General features: G+C 36.2%; 1 protein-coding gene across 4 annotated transcripts; it reads left to right on the top strand.

Moving 5' to 3' along the window:
* On the top strand, positions 1-24871 carry LOC148955309 (uncharacterized). 4 transcript variants are annotated; one of them, XM_089108148.1, is made up of 4 exons: positions 12-54; positions 6188-6361; positions 19685-19767; positions 24422-24871. In XM_089108148.1, the coding sequence occupies exons 3-4, from the start codon at positions 19759-19761 to the stop codon at positions 24683-24685; spliced, it is 273 nt and encodes a 90-aa protein (XP_088964274.1). In that variant the 5' UTR covers positions 12-54; positions 6188-6361; positions 19685-19758; the 3' UTR covers positions 24686-24871. The 4 variants fall into 4 exon arrangements, with proteins under 4 accessions (XP_088964273.1, XP_088964271.1, XP_088964274.1 ...); XM_089108146.1 differs by having other exon boundaries at positions 19685-19822; XM_089108147.1 differs by lacking the exon at positions 6188-6361 and having other exon boundaries at positions 1-54.

The following is a 24871-nucleotide window of genomic DNA, read 5'->3' as shown; positions in this document are numbered from 1 at the left end:
CACTACTTGAGCTTGATTTAAAAGAGTTAAATTTGTGAACTCACTAGCCTATCAGTATGTTTTTGATTAGGCTTACTCACTAATGAGATAGCTAAGAAATAGACATAGGCTATCTTTGGAATCAGAATTTCATCCTGAATTTAGATATAAGATTTTTTTTAACTGTATAGTGTAGGCTATATGCAATGAATTTGTGGTAAAATTCTAGACAAGCTACTTTTCGCTATCTTGGAAAGGGGTTAGGTTAGGAAAATGAAACAGTTCAGGGATGGATATACACAAACTAAAGTAGCCTATGTCATGGGAAGGTATTATGAAATACCTACCTCCAATGGCTCCAATCCTTCTCCCTCTAGAGGGCATGATGCCTTTTTCTATGCTCTTTCACAATAGAAAAATTGCTTCTGTTGCAAATAGCATCTTGAGCCCTTAAAGGGGCCCCAAAGGGATTTTATATGAATTATGAAACAGCATAAAAAAACATCAAATGATGTTTTCACTTTCATCCTAGCTAAATTATGTGGCCCACTGCAAATTTACCCATCCCCCTAATGTGCAAATATATATGCTGAATTTGAATATACCCTGAATTGTCAACAGCAAAGTTTCAAATTGCAAAATTCAGTGCTATTTTTTTTTTACTGCATTTGAAAAACTTGAAACAGTAGGAAAACTGTTTGAATTGAGTTGCTGAGACAGCCTAATAAACAAGGTTTGAATTATTATAAATAAGTATTTTTGGAACATATTACTCTTGAACAACTTATTTATAAACTAGTGATATGTTTTTAACCATTTTTCAGTAACTTAACTAGTCTCAATAACTTTTTTGTGTGGCAACAAAATGAAATACTATTGGGACCCCTTTAAGGGCTCAAGATGCAATTTGCAACAGAAGCAATTATTGTATTATGAAAGTGCATAAAAAAGGCATCAAATAATATTTTCACTTTCATCCTAGCTAAATTATTGTGCCACCTGCAAATTTACCAAGGGCACTGACCTTTGATGGCCTTTAAAACTCCTGTTATATAAGTGAAACCTTGCAAGATAGATCTGCTTAAATAAAGTACAAGAAAAGTATTTTCAGCAACAACTTTGCCCAATCTCAATTTATGAGGTTTCAAGGATCTGCAAATACATTTTCTAACTTTAGAAAAAAAAATACATTGATTTGGTTTAAAATTTTACAAAGAGCCTAACAGGAACAGTGGAAGATCAAGGGGGCAAAGTTTGTGTTAATTAAACTTGCTCATAATGCAAGTTTATTGAATCAACCTATTTTGCCAACCTATTTCATGCCCTCATTCTTAGGGGCTTCTGGTCTTGCACCTTCATCACAAAATCTACATAGAAGACAATACCAATAGTGAATACTTTGAATTCCAATTTAAATTAACTTCTTCCATTGGATAACATACTCTCAACTTTAAATAAAAGTTCAAACAGGGATAAAATCCTTTTAATAGACAGTGATAAATTTCACAAACAGTGATAATTTCACAAAAATACTAGATATTTTGGTCACATATGCAGTGACTGTCATCAGTAGTAAAACTACTGATGTTTTACTCCTGATGAAAGTCACTGCATATGTGACCAAAATATCTAGTATTTTGGTGAAATTTATCACTGTTTGTCAAATTTATCACTGTCTATTAAAACAATTTATCCCTATTTGAACTTTTATTTATCATCATGAAAAGGCAGTTTGGTCTCCAAAATTATCTAACTCTCAGCTTTGTTGGCAGGCCCAGAAGGATCTTTGAGAAAAGGCAGTGTTGTTGCCATCTGAATAAAAACTTCAACTTGACTAGCAAACTCTGTGTAGCTGGGACAGAACTAGTTACTTTCATGTTTTACCATGCCAATAAAATATCCAAGTCAACTGTCTGCAGATCTGTTGTTAGGGCATTGATCTGGCACATGGTATTCCTCATGAACCTTGACTATCCATCTCGCCTGAACAAACTACAGCTCCCAACACTCATCTACAGACAACAGAGGGGCAATGTCATCATGGCTTACTAGCTACTGCATGCTGATTCCTCTTCTCATAAGCCTTTCCAACTTGACAAATCATCCAGGACAAGAGGGCATAGTAAGAGGCTGCTCAAAAAGAGAGCTCACAGCAGACTACACAACCACTATTTCTCCAATAGAGTATTGGCCCCCTGGAATAGTCTTCCCAATGCAGCTGTCACCGCTTCCTCTGTCAATGCATTCAAGATCAACATTATAAGAATTTGTCCACCAAACCATGGAAAACAGAGTGGGACACCGCCAAATAAATAGCTCCTCATCATCACTGGCCAGCAACTCTACAGGATTTTTTCCTTATTTTGCTGGACAATGCCATTTAAGGTAATGAACATCAGTTCAGTGATTGAATCTAGATGCAACATTGCTGATGGAAGCAACTGTGTCTTCACTCTGGTTTCAGTGTTGAGATTTTCGGAGTCAACTATGCCATGCAAGAGACTTGCTATTTCAGAAACTGTGCCCCAAACAAGCATCTAGTGATTTGCATCTTTGCTAACCTCCTTGTCTCTGACAGTCCTTTGAAGCTAGTCTTCTCTTCTACCAGTTCAATACAGGTTGAAGTTCTTGTAACCACTTGTGAAAAAAACATACATTTGTTGCAAAACATCATACATGTTTTTGGTCAAAATACTTTTCTTGCAACAATGTTTGTCAATAATGTTGCTTCAGTGAGCCAAGCAACAAATATATGGCATATTGTGCCCAACCAAACAGGAAATATGTGCTTGAACTCCTTCAAGCCTTCCTGGCATATTGCTTGCAAAGTCATACAGCTGGAAGGCTAACCTTTGTAAATCTAGTTTACACTCACCTTATAACTGTAAGGATTTCTGCAGCTATGTCAGCCCCTTCTTGGAGGGGCTATCAGCAAGAGAAAGGTGCTGTTCCTTTGCAGCTCTGTTTGAGTTGACATATCTAACACCAACAACCAATTGTTGCTTTTGGCTCACCATTGTTGTAGTATCAGCAAAGGTGCCATAGAATTCTGATTGCTTTACTTCATTGGTAATCTTCATCAAGACTTCTTTGCCTACCAGGTCTATAAAATCGTTTGTTAGAGGCAGCTATTGTAAGTAGTTGCATAGGTACCTTTTTCCTTTTGACACTTTGGCCATTGTGCCATATCACCATTATTATGTCCCAGCAAGTTGACGAGTTTGATGAAGTCATGATCTTTTCCTCAAAAGGTTAGTCCTTTTTTACCAAGTGTTATAGTGACATCTATCAACATTCTTTCAATTATTTTGGTTTCTCTCTCTTTCAATTCTCTGCTTCAATATCTTTGTTCTGCTTTTTTGTTGAATAGATATGGCAGCAAAACTTACTGCAGGTAAAAGCAATGAGATCTGAGACTGAAGCTTTATGGCTTTTTGACTCAAAAGTAGGACATAAGTAAACCTGGTTTGTCTCCTTTACTGTATATCTTGTGCCATGAATGTATGCCTTCACAAAATGCCATCTCTCTCTTCTCTACCTGCCCCTGTAAGGAACAAAGCCCAGGCAAAGCAGTAAGCTAATTCTTTCTCAATGCTGTACTTGGGGTGAGGATATTTGCTGTACCAGGTCTTGATCAAATGGTTTTGATGCTTAAGGTGTTTGGATCTTACTTTTTTTCTCTACAGGAAAGGTAATTATAGGCTAGTTAGGTTAGGTCCATGTTCTTTTAACTTAAGTTTCTGCAGATCAGTTAAAGTTTTGATTTTCCTCAGTCCTGGGTCATCTTCTACCATTGCCAGTGACCTGTGTTGCTCAGCATATTTTGAGAAGTTCCTCCACTACTTGTAGCAATTTTTATATTAATAGGATTTAATGATCCAGGCTGCCTACAAAGAAAGCAGCATATAAGCAAGGTACAAGCATGATACAAATTCAAGCATAACATAACCAAAAGCAGGGTACAGAAGCACAAGCATAGCAGGATGCTGCATTGTCTTTCTTTTATTCTTAAAAAAAATTCCCATACTTCGTTAAGGCAAACACTAAGGAATCACTGGAACCAAGCTCATCTGGCTTACACACTATTATTGACTACCTTCATAAAGGTATGCATAAGAAGTTACAAGGCTTACTTCTTTCATGCACTACTATACACATAACTACTACTTGTTTCCTTTATGCACTACTACTCACATAACTATTACTTCAATATATCTTCTAATAAATTTACTACCTCCATAAAGCATACATAAAAAGGTGCTAGACTTGCTTCTTGTATGCATTACTACTCACTAAGTATATTCACTAACAACTTGTGTCTTCCTCTTACCCAACTCTGCCTATAGGTTGAGCCTTTTAGGTGACCTGATAGCTCTCCAATTTGTGTTTCAGTTGGTTCAAGGAAGCCACTATCCATAGTACAGGTCCTGGTGCTAGGTCCCATCTCAGACCTAGCAAGCACCCTAAGACCTTTGTTTGGTGTTACATTGCTATCAGTGCTTATGATGTTTGGGATAAAGGGAACTGTACCTTTTGTAATATGGCTGTGCTGGAGATCTGGAATCTGTTCGTGCAAGTTTAGTGGGAGATTTTTTTTGTGGTAAATCTGACCTGGTTGCACATTGGTGATCACCAGGACTGTATTTTGGAATGACGAGAAAGGTGTTTTCTGTTTGTTCTAATCACTGATCCCTCTTCTGTTTTTATTGTATATTATGTTGGCTGCTCTGAATGAGTTACAACCGTTTTGGGATTCCAAACACCTTACAGAGAAGTTTGAACACAGACACTGTCACCTACTTCAAGAGGGGCTGAAGTTTTGGCTGATTTATTGTAATAATGCTTTTGTCGTCATTGCATTTTCTCTCGACTTTTAAGAAATTACACATCAAATGTTTAAGAAATTATACATGAAAGAAATTATGTGTAAAGAAATTACATGTGCAATATGTAGATGATTGACCATGCATGGTGGTGTTGGTTGCAACTGCTGACTCGTAAGGATTTGTGCTGGGAAAGCAAGGCCATCTACAGGTGTACTTCTATACTCTAGGAATCTCAGGTAGGGGTCATCACCATTTACAGATGCCTTTGTCAATCAGGTTCTTAGCAGTTTGGACTGATTTCTCAATTAGGTCATTTAACTCGGTAGATTGGGCTGGATTTGATGTTTGTGAATCCTCAGGCTTCTGCAAATTTTCGGAATTCTGCTGAGGAGTACTGCTGGCCATTATCTGATATGAATGTCAAAGGTATTCCATACCTAACAAAATGAGTTTTCAATTTAGTAATTACTGTATTTAAGTTGTGCTGAACAACTTAACAACTAAAAAAAAAAACAACTCTGATAATCTAAAATGATCAAGATATCCACTCCATTCCACTTGAAAAAGGTCAGATGCAACCTTCTGCCAGGGAAGAGGTGAGATAGAATGGTTTATTAAAGGCTCAATCTGATTTGAAGACGTATTCTTAGTACACGTTTTGCATCTCCAAACATCCTCCTCAATAGGGGCGTTTTTTCACTCATCAATGTGCTAAGATCTTACATCTTTTTTCAGAAAATGTTTAAAAGTGAAATCTTTGAATAAACATCTTACATCTTTGATCGTTTTTGTGCAAACGTCTTTCATCATTCTGCTCTGCTCAGTGGTCTGAGAACAATGATGCATAGATCATCAAAGTTCTCTCATCATTCTTCTATATGGCAGAACAGTGGCAGTCTTTACATTTTTTGCTAACATTAGTGAGCTGTAAGATCTTAGAAAAAAGATGAGTTAAAAAACAATAATCTTTGCAGAAAGGTGTAAGATCCTAGATGTAAGATCTTAGTGCTAAAAAACGGGCCTGATATTCAGACCTGGCCAGTATACTAGCATGGGGGCCTGTTGCTTTGTTTTTTCTGCACCAAGGTGGGCTGACTGCAATTTTTTAAGATTTCTGGTTGTAGTGTTTGGGGTATTACAATTCTGTCTCCTTTAAAGATAATGCCATAATCGGCCAAAAGTTCATGCTGAATACTCTAATAATAGACTATGCTTGACAGGCATGTTTTCCTGGAGCTTGGGCATCCAGACTCTGTGGCCTTGAGAACAGAGTTCAACTTGGAGGCCTTATTGGTTTCAAGCTTGATTGCTGCCAATTTGTTGTCACTTGCTGGTTTGTGTTTGATGATTTGGTGTACATATACATTTATCTTCTTTTGCAGTTTGTTGTCTGTGTCAGACAAGTGCAGCCTGGAGAGATCATCAGCAACAGGAATTTCTGATCTGGTACGAAATTGCAGGTGGAGATCATAAGGCTGAAACTGCAACAAAGAGTCTCTGAACTTGAGGGTGCGGCTTGTGGATTGGTACAATAGTTGCAGCAATAGTCTCCAGTGGTAAATGATCATTAATGATCCTTATATGCCTTCCATACAAGTAATGGTGAAAATGCTTGCAGCCATAGATAATTGTATAAAGCTCTTTTTCAAGTTGTGAACACTTTTGTTCAGTCTTACTCAGTGCCCAAGATACAAAGGCCACAACTTCCCTGCTGCAGGAAAGATGAGCTCCCAAGCAATGGCTTGAGGCATCAAATTTCAATTCTACATTGTTCTAATATAGTCAAAGAATCATGTGTTTGAAACAATGGAAGATTTAAGCTCAAACAAAACTTTGTTGTGTTCTTGCCCCCAACTGAATATGTCTTGTTTGACAATTTCACAGAGGGTCTTGTTTTGAGTGGAAAAGTTAGGTATGTACTTTCCCAGGTAATTCAGAATTCCTATAGAATTCCAGGTAATTCAGTAGTAGAATATTGTACTGGCACGTTTACAAATTGAGAGGGAGTAGTGAATCCGGACTTGTCCCAGTTAAAGATAGGAATGGGGTCGCAATTAGCGATAAGGAAAAAACTAAAGAGAGATGGGCCGAACATTTTGAGAACTTGCTTAACCAAGATAGAGTTGCAGGAAAAAATATAGAGGAAAATGAAAAAGTTTGTGATACTTTGGATGTGAAGAAAGATTTGTTTTGTGAGGAGGAATTAGCAACAGTACTAAAAGGACTAAAGAATAATAAGGCTCCAGGTGCTGATAGGGTGGTAAATGAGTTACTTAAATATGGTGGCTCTGAGGTCAGAAATAAGTTATTGAAGATTATGAATATGATTTTTGAAAAAGAGGAAGTACCTGACGATTTTAGGAAAACCTTAATTAATGCACTTAGTAGGAAAGGTGATAAAAGCGAGGGTGATAATTATCGAGGCATTAGTCTGGTCTCTATAGGTAGTAAATTACTTAGTAATATGATACTTTTTAGACTGGCAGATGCCGTAGACAAAGTTTTAAGAGAAGAGCAGTGCAGTTTTAGAAAAGGTAGAGGATGTTTCGACCAAATTTTCACTCTAAGGCTAATAATTGAGAAGTGCCTGAGTTTTCAAACACCTTTGGTCCTCAGTTTTATAGATTATGAGCAAGCGTTCGATTCTGTTGATAGAAGACCTATAATAAAAGTTTTATCCTTGTATGGTATACCAGACAAATACATTAAAGTGATTAGTGCTATGTACGAGAATAACACTGCTGCGGTTAAGGTAGGAAATGAGGTTAGCAGCTGGTTTTGTATTAAATCAGGTGTTAAGCAGGGCTGTGTTCTATCCCCCTTTACATGGATTATTTTGATGGACTGTGTTTTAAGGAGCACAGGAAAGGCAATGGGAGACCACGGAATCAATGGGGAGGAAATAGTCTCCTGGACTTGGATTATGCTGATGATTTAAGCATCCTAGATGAAAGTGTGAGCAAAATTAATGAAGTTTTAGAGGTTTTGCGAGTTCAGGGTGCTAGAATTGGTTTGAAAATTAATGTTAGGAAGACTAAGTCACTTAGGCTAGGAATAAGTTGAAGATGAAAAGGTGACGTTGGGTAATGAAAAGATTGATCAGGTGGGCAGCTTCACTTACCTTGGTAGTATTATTAGTAAAGATGGTGGGAGCAGTGAAGATGTTAAAAATAGAATAGCCAAGGCTCAGGGTGTTTTTTCACAGTTAAAATAAGTCTGGAAGAATAGGAAGATAAGTCTGCAAACCAAGATTAGAATATTAGAAGCTACAGTGATGACAGTGGTCAAATATGGCTCTGAAGCATGGACGCTCCGAAAAGCGGATGAAGATTTGCTAGATGTTTTCCAGAGAAATTGCTTAAGGATTGTTCTGGGTACCCGGCTGACTGACCGTATTTCAAACAATAGGCTATACGAAAAATGTGGTTCAATACCGCTCTCTAGGGCTATAATGAAAGAAAGGTTGAGGTGGCTAGGGCACGTTGTGCGGATGAAGGATGACAGAATGCCGAAGATTGTTTTTTTCGGCCAACCATCTAGGGCTAAACGGAAAGCAGGTCGTCTCCGTCTGAGGTGGGAAGATGTCATAGAGAAGGATTTAAAGGAAATAGGACCTTTGTGGGTGGGTGTAAGATCGGAGGCTTTGAACGGATTGGGGTGGAGGAGGAGCGTGCGTAGCTGTGTTGGGTTCAGGCGGCTTGGTGCTGCGGTGAGTTGTTAGTAGTAGTAGTAGTAAGAGGGCAAGGAGCTCTTCTTATGTCTGAGGACTGAGCATTTGATTGATAGCTTTTATTTTCTCTGGATCAGGCTTCATGCCTTCTGCTCCCATGATATGTCCACAGTAGCAGACATTGTTAACACCAAACTGGCATTTTTCCTTATTAAACCTCACTCCCTTCTGCAGTGCTTGATCTAGAAAAGCTTTCAGTCACTCATTGTGCTTCTCTTTGGTTCCCCCAAACACCAGGATGTCATCAGTTATAACCATGAATCTTTGTAGTCCTTCAAACATTTCTTCCATTCTCCTCTCAAACTCGTTTTTGGTTGAAATCATGCCAAATGGCATGCTCAGAAATCAATATCTACCATATATTGTGTTGAATCTCATCATGTAGGATACAGTTTCAGATAGTGCAAGTGACCAATACCCAGATTGGGCATCCAGTTTGCTAAAGACGGTAGCACCATGGAGTTTTGATGTTACATCTTTGAGTGTTGGTATTGGGTGATATGGCTGCTTTATGCATTTTTTTAAGCATACAAGATCTATGCATAATTGAACACTCATCTTTTTTCTCTACCATTACCATAGAATAGGCCCAATCTGTGGGTTAAGTAACCTTTGTTATTATGCCATCCCTCTCCATGTGTATCAGCTCCTGCTGCAGTTTACTCTCCAGTCCTTCAGGAACTCTTTGGGCAGGATCTGCAGTTGGTACAGAACCTTCCTTCAGATGTATGCCGCATTCACCCTCCAGACAACAAATCCCTTCATCTAGAATTTTGATGTTACATGAATTTCTTCATCTATCATACTCACAATCTTGCTCCTATAGACTTTTGCGAAATGATTTGGCTTTTTGTAGTGGGAGCCAATTTTTTTCTTTTGCTGTGGAAACGCATTTAGCTGAATATGCTCCACCACAAAAGTAGCATTCTTTACTTCTTGGGGCATTACTTGTGAATTCTCTCTGACTGTGGAAGTGACTTTGGGGTGAGTTGAGAGTAACAGCATCTATTTCGTTTTTGATAGTTATAGATTTACTTCGGCTGAAGGACTTTAACTGAGCCTGGGTTGTTTCAGGGGTTCTGCATTTTGTTACAGCATTTTCTAAAGTCAAGAAATCCCCTTCAGCCCGGATTCTCTCCCTGACTGCCTGGTTTCTTAATCCACAGACAACTGATCATGAATCAGCTCATCAGGTTCTGCTAATGTCTTTTGGTCAGTAATGTAGTTTTCCACACCTTTGCCTTCTAACTGGTCCTGCTTTTGAAAAAGAAACTTAGCAAAGAGTATTTTTCTTTGGGCTAGCATATTTGCGAAACTTTGCCAGGAGAGGCTCTATTTTATGGGCATCACCATCCTCAAATTCAAAGGTATTGAAAATTCTCTACCCTTCTCTCCTGTCCAAATAAGAAGATAAGCGCACATAGATTTTTCAGTTTTCCCAGACAGAGGTCCAGTAAACATGAGTTGTGCATGTTGCTCAAATTGATTCCAATCATCCACAAGGGAACTAGAGTCCCAACTTATAGAAGGCTGTTGAACATCCATGGTAAATTGAAGGATGCCACTTCTGACACCATGCAATGTTTATATTAATAGGATTTAAAGATCCAGGCTACCTACAAAATAAAGCAACATATAAGCAAGGCACAAGCATGGTACAAACGCAAGCATAACATAAACAACAAGCATTATATAAGCACAAGCAGGGTACAGAAGCACAAGCATAGCAGGATGCTGCATCTATCATACTTGCTTTTTTGGAAACATGAAAACACTTTGATCTATGAGTTTAAAACTGTACTCACAGAAGTAATTCCCTAGATCCAAGGTCTTGGTTGAAAAGCTGGCTTTGTTGAAGAAGGCTACTGTTCTTGATTTCCTCTTGAGTTTCCTTGCTTCTTTACCTTTTTTGGTGATGAGTGAAAGATCTACCAAAAGAACTTCTGTGAAATTCTCTATGTTAGTCTCTGGAACCATCATAGTTTGTCTCTTTGTTGTGAATTTGAGTTGGTTTTAAGAATCCAATAAAATAAGTTTGACACCAGCTCTTTCCTTTTTTTAATAATGTGCTCAAAACGCCCACCAGTCCCTGGTGTTTTTTTTAACAAAAGAGAAAACGAAAAAAGGCTGTCTAAATTCTGATTTTGTCCCTGAAATATTAATATTGTCTATATGTCTAATTGTGCAGGAAGCAATTTTGGTAAAAATATTTTTTCAGTTGTTTTTTTTTTCAACTGTTTGGTCCTGGATTAAAACTGTGTTTAATTTGCTTTCTTTGGCAACAATAGTTGCCTTTTTGCTGTTCAATTTGTTTTTCCTTGTTGACAGAGAACAATTTACACTTTTGATTCCTTGTCAGCAAAACTGTTGTCTTGGGAACAACAAATAAAAAAGGTCTTTTGTTGCTTGGTTAACAGAGAATTTGTGCTGTGTGCATGGAGAAAATGCAAAATCCGTTTGATTTGCGAGTCTTTGTCAACTTTTTGGGTTGACTGACTTCAAATCAAAATTACCAGGAGGAAAATGTTGACAAAACGGTTGGTTTTATGCAGATTTGACCAATCGGTGCTGAAAAATATAAGAGTTTCTAGCACAAATCTATGCTGATTCTATCAGCATAGGCATGATTCTATCAGGCACAGATGTTGAAAACCCAAGCTGTTTTTGCCCCCATCTGTTCAGCTTTTGACAGTAAATGAATTACTGCTCTGTCTAAGGTCCTTTCGGATAGAAAGGACTTCGTACCCGGAAATCTGCCCTCTTGCCACAATCACGAGAATCTGTCCAGAGGCTAGAACCATATTCTTGTTGAAAAACTTGGCCAACATTTTTGAACAGACCATCGTGCATTCTGACAATGACATGTGGCAGATTTGCAGTTGCAGCTTTGTGGAAAGAAGCATTCAAATATGTGATTTGTGCATCTTTGCACTAATCACAAAGTGAACAACAAAATGTCTCTCGGACCTAAGATTTTGGACTGAAAAATGCTTATTCAACTTCTAGAAACTAAAAAGTGGTCAGCGAACGCGATTGCACTGTTATGCCATCTTTTGTTTTTTGTGACTTTTTTGGTGATGGTATTTGCTTTTGTGCAAATAATTATAGCAATAATTACACTCATCTCGCCTAATTGAATGGGTCTTATTGCTTTTATAATAACGAACTACTAAATACATGACATTTTTAGTTCATTTCCACGCTAATTTTCTTTCTCCATCTTTGAAACAAACAGTCACCACTTCTTTGTTACAGCTCATCAACCAAGGAAAGACAAACGCCATGCTTAAAGTTGGCATATGAACTTTCTGTTCGAGTTCAATTATTTTATTCTTCGCATATATATATATATATATATATATATATATATATATATATATATATATATATATATATATATATATATATATATCCAAAAAAAGGATTTTTGAACTTGTAGGTTTCCTGAATTTTCAATCATACTATTAAAAAAAAAAGAAAAAGGAAAAGAGAAAAAAAGAAGAAAAAAGGAAAAAGATTGTGAAAATCGTATTGGTTATTCTCCTATAGTAAAAATCAATGCTTGATGGTGCGCGTGCGGTGTAGCCGCACGCGCAAATATATATATATATATATATATATATATATATATATATATATATATATATATATATATATATATATATATATATATATATATATATATATATATATATATATATATATATATATATATATATATAATGTCAGAAATTTGGCTAGGCCAATGCGGAGACAAGCTTGATAAACAAGGCCTAGACAAAGATAAAATAACAAATAACACCATATTACAAAACTAAAGACTAAGATAAAATAACACTAAAGTAATGTGAAGCCAGCCCAGGATTCTTATTTAAATATCAAAATTACTTTATTTTTAAATATAAATTATTACTTGAAGATAACCAAGAGACCCTTTTCAACCTGAGCAACAAACCTTATAAATAACTTTATATTGTTTGATAAACACGAAATTGAAGAAAATTTTGAACTAAATAGAATTTAAGATTCTTTTTTAGTTATAGAATAGAAGTAAATTTATCAAGGAGACCCTTCTGAGCACCCCAGCACTGAGCTATCAACACAAATGGAACGAATTTCAATCTTTCAGTATTGTCAATGTAGATACTCTTTTTTTTGCCAAGTTTTATAATTATGTAAATCTTCGTATTGGAAGAATAAATTCTGATTAAGGTAATTTGGTGGTATTTTCTTGATGTCATATTTAAATTTGAAAATGATAGCTCCAAAATTAAATACCTGAGAAACTGGAAGTATATCTAAATAAGTATACGAAGATACTTTTGTAAATTTATTTGGAAGTGCAGTTGATGATCCAATAAAAATTTTCAGGATTCTTAAGGACCCAATAAAGGTAGCTTTTTTGGGGCACCAATTTTAGCAGGTCAGTGGGCAAACGGTAGCAGTACAAAAACAAAGCCCTTTGCATGAGGTTTTCAAAACTAAACATCATGAACACCATTAGTCAAGTGCAGATTATCAATAGTTGCATGATTGATCTCAACTTATTTAGTTCTTTTGTTCTTACTATAAAGTTCTTTAACCATTAAAATTGTTATTATTTTAAATTTTCATTTCATTAAAAAAAATGATTAAATCTTAAATATTATATTATTTCAGGTTTGTTAAACTATTCAGTTCTTTTGTTATTAAATATTTAATTATTATTATTATTATTTAGTTCTCTTAATTTCCTGCCGAAGAGAAGGAAACAATTGAGGATTTCTTTTTTTTGATGATCGCAATGAAATTCAGCGCCGCTTTTGTAAATCGGCAGCGAAAAGTAGAAAAAATTTTAAGCTCAGATTGATGTCGTTTCCTTTGCAAATCGGTGCCAATTTGGTAAATAGGCGCCGAAAAAAGCTACGTTTGGCCAGTCCTTTAGGGCTTTATTTTCTAAAGCCCCAATTGGCTTAATATGGTTTTTAAATGTAGGCTATATAAATAATCTAGAGGATAAAATAGAAGTTCAAAATAGGGAGAAAATCCTTTTTAATAGAGAGTGTATAGAAATTCACAAAAATACCAGATATTTCGGTCACATATACAGTGACCGTCATCAGTAGTAAAACTCAGTTTTACTACAGATGACGGTCACTGTATATGTGACCGAAATATCTGGTATTTTTGTGAATTTCTAGGATTTTCTCCCTATTTTGAACTTCTATTTTATCGTCGTGGAAAGGCACTGTGGTCTCCGAAATTATCTAAATAATCTAGAGAGCAATAGTTGATATTAGAATGAATCAGAGCAAAATAAATGTTTCGTAACGAAAAGCATGGCAAGAAATGCTTCAACCTTCACCAACACACCTGCAGGGTTCGGACTCGCCTATAAATTCCAATAAATTTCCTATATTTTAATGCAGTCCTATAAAACGTCTATATTTTGGCTAAAATCCTATTATTCCTATATTTTCGGCTGAAGAGCACCAAGAACATTGCTCATGATTTACAATTTTCACTGCTCGTTAAGTAAGCCAAGATGTGCTTTTCTTTGCTTTTGACTCTGCTTGTAGACTGTGCTGTCTTTTGGTGTAGATCGATAATTAATTACAACTGTTGAGCTGTTTGAACTTAACTAATGCTTTGTGCTGGGATTAGTAAGCTGCTTCTGCCTGGGCTATGCTGTTGTGTTGACTTAGTAGCTTATGTTTTGTTTTTTTGTCATGTTGGGCCTGTCTGAAATGAGCGAAGATCAGTATATAGGCTAGCAGTCTCTGCTTAATGAGACTGTGAGTTCATGTGACTTATGCGATTCCTGGCTGAACGTTATAAAAGGCTGATGCGAATACGGCCCAGTTTCAGACATATCCACATTTTTTCTTTTTATGGCCTTTTAATTGCGGGATGCTATTTTGCAGGTCATGCTTGGTAATTAAGTATTGGGCCTACCAAGTTCAATAGTTCATGGCTTGCTAAGACGGATTGCAGCGGCAGAAAGATTGGCGAATAGTGTAAGACTGGGAACGACCAGGAATCGTCCTTTTGCCAACTCTGTTGGAAAAATCTTGGTTGCACAGATGGGGTTGCTCAGCTAAACCAACATGTGCGATCTGCAGAACACAAAGCCACAGTTACTGCTCAACTACATCCAGTACAGCTTCAGCTGACCGGACAATCTCGAGTTGATGAAACAACCAAGGATAAACCATTAGTTGGTACAAACATGTTTTGCGAGCGTGATGCCGCTTATCAAGCTGAGTTAATATGGGCACATCAGACGGTACAGAGTTCCATGTCTGCTAACTCTTCAGACCATATTGTCGCAACCTTCCATATGATTTTTCCCGGTAAGATCCCCGACGGAATGTCCCTATGTGCGCGAAGAAACTCACGTATCTGATCACCGATGCGCTGTATCCTTACTGTACGCAAATGCTTTTGAAGGACATTCAGTCATATTTTGTACTAGAATATGACAAGACCACCAACAACGCTGGTATGAAAGAGTTACTGATACGTGTTCAATATTGGTCCTCATACGAAAACGAAATCCAGAGCAGACATTTATGCACATGTTTTATGGGCCATGCGACATGTGATGACCTGTATAGGAAGATTAGGTCAGTTATTGAGCAGAATCAGCTGCCACTTGAAAAACTGATCATGCTTGGAAGCGACGGACCAAACGTCAACAAAAGCGTTTGGAACAAGTTCAATGCCGAAAAAAAGAAAGTGAAGGGAAAGAGAATGTTGAATATTAGTACTTGCATCATCCATATTATTCAGAACACTTTCTTGAAAGGTCTTCCGATGTTCTGAGAATAAAAGTCCGACTTCGTTATTCATGTGCATTCATTTTTTTATGATTGTCCTGTATGTTGTGAAGACTATCAGAGGGGCCAGAAGAAATGAAAGTTCCAGAAAATGCTTTCATGAAGCATGTCCCAAGCCACTGGCTGACGATCGGGCGTGCCCTCGCTAGAATCATGCAGCAGTGGCCGGCAATCTTAGAGTACTTCCTGAACTTCGTGCCGAGAGAAAGAAAAAACTGAAGAATCTTCTGTCTACTCCCAAAATTCTGAAGATTGTAGCTTATATAAAAAGTGCGACGATGAAGGCCCAACTCGAGTTTGTTCTAGCCTCAGAAGAACTGTTCATGAGTTTCACCCAACTGTTCCAGAAAGAAGAGCCTCTCATTCATGTTCTGCACTCAGAGATCAAAAGACTAGTTGTGACGCTTTGCAGACGGGTCTTTACTCCAGATTTCGTGACCGAGAATGAAAATTTCTCACCAGAAATGTTGAACCTTGCTGAAAAATTTGTAGAAAAGCACATAGTTTCAGAAAATGTGAAACGAGCTTTCGGTGAGAAAGCAACACTGAAAGACAAGGCTATTTTGTATGTCAATGTGCGAAAACATTTTATTGCGGGTTTCGCCATATTTTGAACAAATGTCCTCTGGAAAAGGATGGTTTTCTAGAGGCTTTACGCTGTTTGAGTCCGATCAACATGAAGGATTCAAGAAGCATTGCAGACATTGCGGTTGTGGCACGTGAGATTGCGATTTGAGTAAGCTCAGACGTCGCCCTGGCTGAGTGGCTGCTTTTGCGAACGGAAACTGGACCCCGTGAGGACATTACTCGGAACTATAATTTTTGGAGCCATTATTTTGGACTGGTGAATGAGCGCGGGGACAGCAAGTACCCGGAACTTACCAAGCTTATCAAAGCGGTGCTGACGTTGTCACATGGCAGCGCAGATGTTGAGCGTGGCTTCTCGCGTTCTGGTAGGATTCTCGGTGAAGACCAGGCCTTGATGTCTGAACGCGTTCTGGATGCGAGACTCATGGTATATGACACGTTGAGGCTTTATGGAGGAAAACCAAAACGGTTTGTTATTACAAAGAGCTGTTGAATCTTGCACGTTCTGCATGGTCTCGGTATCAAGAATATCTGGATGAAAAGAAAAAAGAAGAGCTATCCAAAAAGGAGAAAGAAGATTTCGAAGAGGACAGCAAGCGGAAGTTGCAGGAAGTCCTCGACAAAAAGAAAGAAATCGAAGACCTGGAAAGCAAAAGAAAAAAAATTAGAGCATCAGAGCAAGAAAAGAGAACAGTAGCAGATGCTCTACTTCAGGAAGTGACCGACAGAATGAAGAAGGCTGCCGAGTCTAAGAGTTCCATAGACATTGCCCTAGCTGTTTCTTTGCTCGAAGGATCTGTCCAGAACACGTGAAAGAGAGCAGATGGTGGAATCTGCGATAATGGAGCATTCTCTTGCAGAGAAAAACTGACCTCACATCGAAATTGATGCCCAACAAGCAGCAAGATTGATTCCAAATATTTTACCTGTATCAGTCAATCGTTGGCACAGTATGTGTATCTGATTTTTTACTGTTATTTACTATTTGTACAGTTTGTATTTGAAAAAAAAAATAAATAAATGCAAAAACTCGGGAAATGACGAATTTATGTGACCAGGCATCCCATGCCATCTACCACAGATGTGATCCCGAGGACTTCCGAATCCTATATTTAGCCTATATGTGGCCCCGGGAAATCCTATAAAAATAGGACAGAGCCTATAGTTTGAAACGAACCGACCTGTCCGAACCCTGCACCTGTTAAAATTCTTCTGCGCCCACGGACTTTTTAAGGTGATCCCTTTAGCCTAATCTTAGCTGCAGAATCTATTTCCCAGAAGCTAGTGCCCTGAATGGATGCAGAATGAACTGGTGCTAATGGAACTGCACACTTTCGATCGACCATATCCAGAACTCGTAACTTGCTGATTTGGTAGAACTGAGCTAGCAAGGGGTAAACTAGTATAGTTACAATTTGGTGAAGATTCTGCTGAATCTTGAACTAGGAAAATCTTGGTTATTGATCCATATTGATCCTTGGTTATTATTGATCATTCAATTGCTTATGTAATATTGATGGTGTAGTGTAGCAGCCTCCATATTGTTACAGAATTATTTCAAGTATAATATTAAAGATGACATTTTTATGCTTACCTGCACAAAAAGAGGGGGGGGGGTAGGAAGTATCCCTATAAAATGTTTGTTCAAATAGTTCCACCGGAGAAAGATAAAAATAATGGACCTAAATTTATTTTTTGATATTTCAGATATTTTCCTATTTATATGTGATTATTGAAATATATAAGATAAAATATGCATTATACTTTAGTGCAAAACAGGTGTTAGAGGAGGATGTTGCAGCCTCCCTCAAATTTGAGACCTCAGACTAAACAGTTTTTAGTAATAAACTAAGTAAAGAGTAACTCTTGTCCCTGGAAACAAAAACTCTAAAAAACAATTAAAACAAAAACTCTAAAACAAAAACTCTAATAATTAAATCAGCAGAATCTACTATTAACGTTGCCTGTATATAGGCAAAATTCATTTATTTTAAATTTGCTTATCAAAGCTATAAGTAGATCGAAATTTGTATGGTTTTAGAAAAAGGGTCAAATATTCCCAGAAATGAGAGAATTTTTTTTAAATCATTCAATAAAATGACTAATATGAAAACTTTAAATCCACAATTTGCAAAAGTCTGAAATTTTTGTTTCCTAGAGAAGTAAGGTTTTGTATTCCACCAGGGGTTATTCTATCAAACAATTAATTGTAGATTATTGACAGAGGGCTCATCTGGACGAAATCGTAATAGAGTTAGTACCCTTTTTAAGTAACAATTGATACCATGTCATAGCAAAGTACTGTTTTTAAGCATTGTTTTTCTCACCACAACAGTTTTGTCCTAAACAGTGCTGAAATATTATTAAACTATCAAAAGGGTCTTCATGTAGCCTCTCAGTCTAAGAGGCTGCAGTGGAATGCAGTCTGCCATTCTTTCCTAAACACGCCTGCAGTCCATGGAATATGAATCATTATTATATTCGATAAAACTAATGCCCATACAGTAACTTATGTCATATTTCTAAACAAGCTATGAGGGCAGAGTCTATCAGCTGAGGGGGGGCACCTTAGGCCTCAAGAGCTTTCTAGACCCAGGGTTTAAAACTTTCTATGGAATATGCATCACATGAGTGATGGTGTTGAGCTCTCCTCTTAATATAAAGACGATAGTTATTGCAAAATTTATATTTTATTTGATTAGTAGATGCACCAAATGAGCCTTTTTTCTCAATGCCCTGTTCAAGATTACAGTTGTTCTGTGTGCTGTTCTTGATTTTGCATTGTTTTGGCACAAGAAGCAATTACGTTAGAGAACTAACCATTGTCTTTTGTACTTTTTGTATCAAATTTAAAGCTTTTGGTTGAGTTTAAAAATAAAGATCAAAATAAAGTAACTAACACATACACCAGTGATAAAATCACCAACTCCCACTTTGTGTCTATCAATGGCCATTTCTAAAGTACAACAATCTTAATCTAAGTGCATAATTGGTTCAAAAAAGCTCATATTTTCCCAAGAAAAGCTCATAAAATTTAAATATTTTTTTCAAAAAATCTAGCAGGAATTTAATTGGGATCTAAGCCAATTGAATATGGTTATTATTGGGAGTCAAGTAGTTATAGGAGTTGTTAGTAGCAGTAGTAAAAAATGCTATTCACTTAGCTGCCAGACAGTAGACTGTAAAATTTAATTTGAACCATGCACACAGAAACGTCTCTTCTTTCACTTTGGCTGAGACAAATGATATAGAACTGGGCCTAAATAAAATAGATACAGTTAAAGTTAACAAAATGTAAAAGTAATTATAAAAATACATTTTCTGCCCTTTTGGCAAAACTAGGTATTATAATGCAGGTAAAGTATTGGCTCAGTATAAAGTAAAAGCTAAAAAAATCAAAAAATATCTTGAAAAAGATGTCTCGTGTTCATTTGGCAAACACAAACCTTCCATCCTTGACCAAATATAAAGTAAAAATAAAAACTGACAAGTTCAGTGAAGTAAAAATACATATAAAATACCTACTGTGTTCATTAAGCAAAATTGAGTCTTGTGTCATCAGCCCAATGTAAATCAAATTAAAAAAAAAAGTTGAAAGTTTTACTTGTCTCTTTTATTTTCTGCAATAGTGGCTCTTATGCTATTTGTTGAGTGAAAAAAATGTAAAAACTTGTCATATATCTTTTCAAAAATGCCTATTGCGCATTATTGGATTTGTTGATCTAATTTATAACCTATTTCAGGTTTTTCATGTGGCTTAGAGAAAGATGCACTAATTTAGAATTATGGATGCTCAAACAATTTCATCAAAGCAAAAATGCAGGAGGTATGAAAAACAACCTGATTCTGGTCAGATTATCCTAAATTTTATCCCCGGGAAGGTATCATATATATATATATTTTTTTTTTTTTTTTTTTTTATTATTATTATTATTATTATTTAGTATTTTGTTTTTTTTACATCTAACTCAAGAAAATTGTGAATTGTTTTTGTTTCTGTTTTCAAAGAAGATTTAGTATCATTTTAAATGTTATTGAATTTTCCCCTGAAATATTTATTGAATGGTGTTTGTGAGGGATTAATGACATTGCACAATTATCTTGCAGTTAAGCAAATGCCAGGTATATTAATTCATCATTTCCACATTCAGCTTAAATTTCTCACGTCGATCAGAACTACTCAGCTCAATATGACAATGATAAATTACATTAAAGGATGCTTTCACAAGCTGCAAAAATATAGGAAAAAAGTTTACCTTTATTTTATTCCAATGTTGTTGTTTTTTAATTGTATAGTTTTTCAATTATAAATACTAAAGTAAGTGGTACAAATATAAATATTATTTTTAATACTTTTATCTATGGCACTCATAAATTGTATGCTGCCTATTTTTGTGTGAAAAAGTAGATTGAACCCAAAAATGTCATTTTTGTCACAAAGGAATGTTCTGCCAGATCTTTTGTAACTGATTCTTCTTCTTGTTCGCTGGAACCTCTTTTATTCGTAATGTCTATAAAAAGGAAGAGGCTGCTCTGTTGATTTATTGAGTAATTCGGAAAATTGGTAAAAAAAAAGGGGGTCCTGCTTAATGCATTTAGTTTGTTGGGCTGTGGACTGTAAAGTATATGATTGGCTTTTAGCAATGTAAGTCATTCTGTTGATAAGGTTTTTCGGTACTGGTGCATTATATGGTCACTTCTATATACTGCTAAAGAAGTCAAGTTTGGTTAATGCTAATGAAATAAAATAAAATGGGATGAATGTATAATAGTTTATAAACAAATTTGGGATATATATTTGCACATTAGGGGGGAGGGGCTAAAGTATACCATATATTAAATACGTGACCGAACCAGAGACAGATAGCCGGTTATAATTGTTTATTAACAAAATTAGAAGAATTACATGTTACAATTATGCGCCCAGAACGCTGTAATGTCTTTCACAATCGCTGAGAAATAATCTCTGCCTTCAGACTTCAATTTTGCACGCCAAATTGCAATTTTAACATTCATATTAGATCACCCGTTTCACTCAATTCCCTCAAAAATCCCATACTTATTGAATTCCATTGAATAATTTCCATCAAAATTGGACCTTTTTAATGGAAGTTTCATTCCTATTTCTAAAATTATGCATATTCTCACTTGCTAATAGCTTAATGAACAACTTTAAAATTAAAACGTTTTCAAACAGTTCGTGGTAAGTAAGGAGCGACCCGGCTCAATGGTAACCGAAACTCTAAAAAACGGTATTTTGATACAAATGGATATATCAAAAGAATCAGATTTTAATGCTGATTTCAAATATATAAGTTTTATCAAGTTTAGTCTTAACCATCAAAAGTTACGCGCCTGAGAAAATTTGGCTGATTTTAGAAAAAAGGGGAAAGACCCCCTAAGTTATAGAACCTTAATGAAAATCACACCATCATATTCAGGGTATCAGAGAACCCTGCTCTAGAGGTTTCAAGCACCTATCTACAAAAATGTGGAATTTTGCATTTTTTTGCCAGAAGAAAGATCACGGATGAGTGTTTTTTTTCCCAGGGGTGATCGTATCCACCCAGTGGCCCTAGAACATCGTGGGAGGGCTCATTGGAACGGAAATTAAAAGTTCTAGTGCCCTTTTTAAGTGAACAAAAAAATGGAGGACAACTAGGCCCCCTCCCACGCTCATTTATTTCCCAGAGTCAGCCGATCAAAATTTTTAGATAGCCATTTTGTTCAGCATGATCGAAAATATGATAAAAATGTCTTTTAGGATGACTTAATCCCCCGAAGTCCCCGGGGGGAGGGCTGAAAGTTATGAACTTTAAATGTTTTCAATGTTAACATATAGTATTGGTTATTGGGAAGTTTACAGACGTTTTCAGGGGGGATTTTTTCTGGTAATTGGGGAGTGGGTTGGTCGGGGGTTATATGGGAGGATCTTTCCACGAAGGAAGTTTTCATGGGGGAAGGAACATTGCTATGAAGGGGGCGCCGGATTTCCCAGCATTATTAAAGAAAAAGGTCAGAAATTAAATAAAAAAAACTAGTTTTTCAACTGATTTGAACTGTTCAACTGATTGTGATTAAGGGGTCATTTTTAAAGTATTGGGAAAAAATTCGAACTTTAACTTAAAGAGCAAGGTATTGACTAGGGGGCGAACCCCCTAATATTCGTGTTAAAAATTTATGAATATAGAAGTTCCTTACGTAAGTTAATTCGTAAGTTACGTATATTTATTACTAATAAAAACGTTCGTAAATAAAATTAAATAAGTTTTGAGAAAGCCATTTAACCAAATAAAAATAAAATTAATATGCAAATTTTCTTTTAATTATTTATTTACGGTAAGCCCCTCCTCAACGCCTCGCTCTTTACGCTAAAGTTTGACTTTCTCACAACTCTGTTTTTTTTAAACAATAAAAAAACTTTAGCGTAAAGAGCGAGGTGTTGAGGGGACAACCCCCTTCATATACGGAATAATTTCTGTTCGTTTTAAGTTTTAACGTCGTTCCTTACTTTCAGTTAAAAAAAACTTTTTTTATTTAATACATAATAAGAACCAGCATCAACAATAGATTTAGTTGTGACATGCATTGTAATAAAAAAAATACTTCCTTTTTTAGATTTATTTTCTATTAACAAGCGTTACTCTTAACTTGTAGTTTCTTACTACGAGTTGTTTTATCCAATGCTCTCTTAAATATGAAGGAGTGGTACTATTCCATCCATCAACCGCATTTTTTTTTTAATTTAAATTTTATATTCGTAAAACACTGTCTCAAGAATGACCGTCATCGCAAAAAAAAATTTACCCCGTCATGCATTTGTAACGGGGGGGGGGATATCAGTAATCAATTTTAGATTCATCATTTCTACGGTTTCGATGACGAATTCTTTGAACAAATCTTTTTTAAAGGGATATGCCCATGGACGCCAGTAGAGATGCAATGCCCCAGAAAACAAGAAGCCATTAAACATTATGTGTAAATGAATAAATGATATATATTACCATTTCAATCTTGGAGAACACCCAACCCCCCTCCAACTCTCCACATTACTGCCGGTTGGCACATGAATGTGATCTTTTATGTTACTTAAAAAAAAATTCCGCAATAATAGGGATGCTCTCACACCCCATCACCAATATTACAGGCGTAGTCTAAAAATATCCTCGGGAATCAAGAGAATTAGAGATCAATTTCTACCACTTCCTCTCCCCCAAACCTCCCTCTATTTATCTGAAGGATCGCGGATAGTTAGAAAATGTTGGCACGGAATCACTCTGTTTAAGACTTAAAGCACGCTCCCCCATCTACACAAAGATCCACCGGCTCTGCTCTATAATAGCTTATGCACAATGATATACCACTATGCGTAATTTTACCAAGCCCCAAATGGTTAGAATTAGTTACATGAAACTTTAAAATAAGATATCTGGAAAAGAAAAAAAATTCTGCAATAAGAAGGGAGGTATCAACAGGCAAGACTTAAATTCTGGCTTAATCCAAATGAAGGGAGATAAGAGTATAAATTTATGCTCCTCCCCCTCCCCAGACTATCTTCTATATTTATCTTAAGTCACACCGAGAGTTAGAAAAATGCATGTAAAAATACATTCTTGAGACATCATGCACCTCCCCCTCCCTACACAATGACCCACCAACCTTCCTCCATAATAGCTGATGCACAGTTTTCGTCACTGTACATATTTTTATATAACATTAAGTAAATCAAATTATGCGAAGATCTAAAATAAATGTCAGTATCAACCGTTTATTTTATATGAATTTCATGACTTTTTTAACGAATGCGCCACCGTGTAGTATTACTGCCTCTGAAAATGGGAAGTTGAATATATACTTTTTCGATAGTTTTAAATCGATTGGCTATGTAATAATTTGTAATCCATATCAACTTGGCCCTCTTCGAGACGAAATTATAGCTGTTCCACAAAATGGCAGAAAACAACACTTTACTCTGGTACATCTTTTCAGCTACTTAAAAAGGGCACTAAAATGTTTAATTTCGTTTGAATATGGTGGATTTTCTAGCACTATTTGTTCGATACGATCACCCCTGGGAAAAAAAGGCATCCATGATTTTTATTCGCGATAAAAAGGAAAATTCAACATTTTTACAGATGGGAGCTTGAAACTGCTACATAGGTTTCTATGAAGTGCTGAATTTGATGGTGTAATTTTTGTCAAAATTACTTGCTCTCTGAGGAGTATTCTCCCCCTGATTTTGAACACCAGGCAAATTTCCTCAGTCTCGTAGCTTTTGATGGGTACAAACATGATAAATTTTATGTATTTGGAATTATCCATCAGAAGCCGATTCTATTGATGCATATATTTCTATCAAAACTCATTTTTTAGGGTTTAAAAAAAAATCGTCACTTGCAGTTCATTACCACAAACTGTTCGGTATCCCTATCTTAAACTAGCCTGATCTATTGGACATGAATATTTTTTTTATCTTATAGGCAACTACTCCAAGTCATAATATTGGTTGCATCATCCAAGAGTCAATAGCTAAGAATCAGTTAACTCCTCCGTGCGTAAAGACTTTGCCTTATGAACTACGGCAGCAAGCTCCTAGTACCAGAAAAAGGAGTAAAAGACAGCAGTGGGAAGAAATGCCAGTTGAAAACACATCAAAACCAAAATTACCAAAGCAAGTTACCCCCACTGATATTGTCTGGGATCAGCGGCTTCGAAAGTTGAAAAAAAGGCTGGCCAAATTGTAGAGGAGGCTTAAAAGTGGAAATAACATACCTTTTATTGTCCTTGATCAAATGTTTAGACTAATTTTGACCTCTATTCTTATGATCTCGTTTGAATTGCCTAGACCAAAATTTTATGTTTCAGAAGATTATATTTTTTATTAGTTTTATATTATTCAGTGTTTTGAAGAATAAAGATGGATATGGTTG

Source organism: Artemia sp. Qi Xiang Cuo, chromosome 2, assembly GCF_049724085.1.
Source record: "Artemia sp. Qi Xiang Cuo chromosome 2, ASM4972408v1, whole genome shotgun sequence".
NCBI lineage: Eukaryota > Metazoa > Arthropoda > Branchiopoda > Anostraca > Artemiidae > Artemia > Artemia sp. Qi Xiang Cuo.
The sequence above is the reverse complement of the archived record's forward strand: the minus strand, read 5'-3'. Positions and strand labels throughout refer to the sequence as shown.

What these genes read in the sequence shown, in the direction of transcription:
- LOC148955309 (XM_089108145.1), top strand. Translation starts at nt 19,727, where the DNA reads ATGGATGCTCAAACAATTTCATCAAAGCAAAAATGCAGGAGGTATGAA. An exon ending in TAAATTTTATCCCCGGGAAG is followed by an intron (nt 19,823 to 24,421) that starts GTATCATATATA and finishes TTTATCTTATAG; the next exon opens with GCAACTACTCCAAGTCATAA.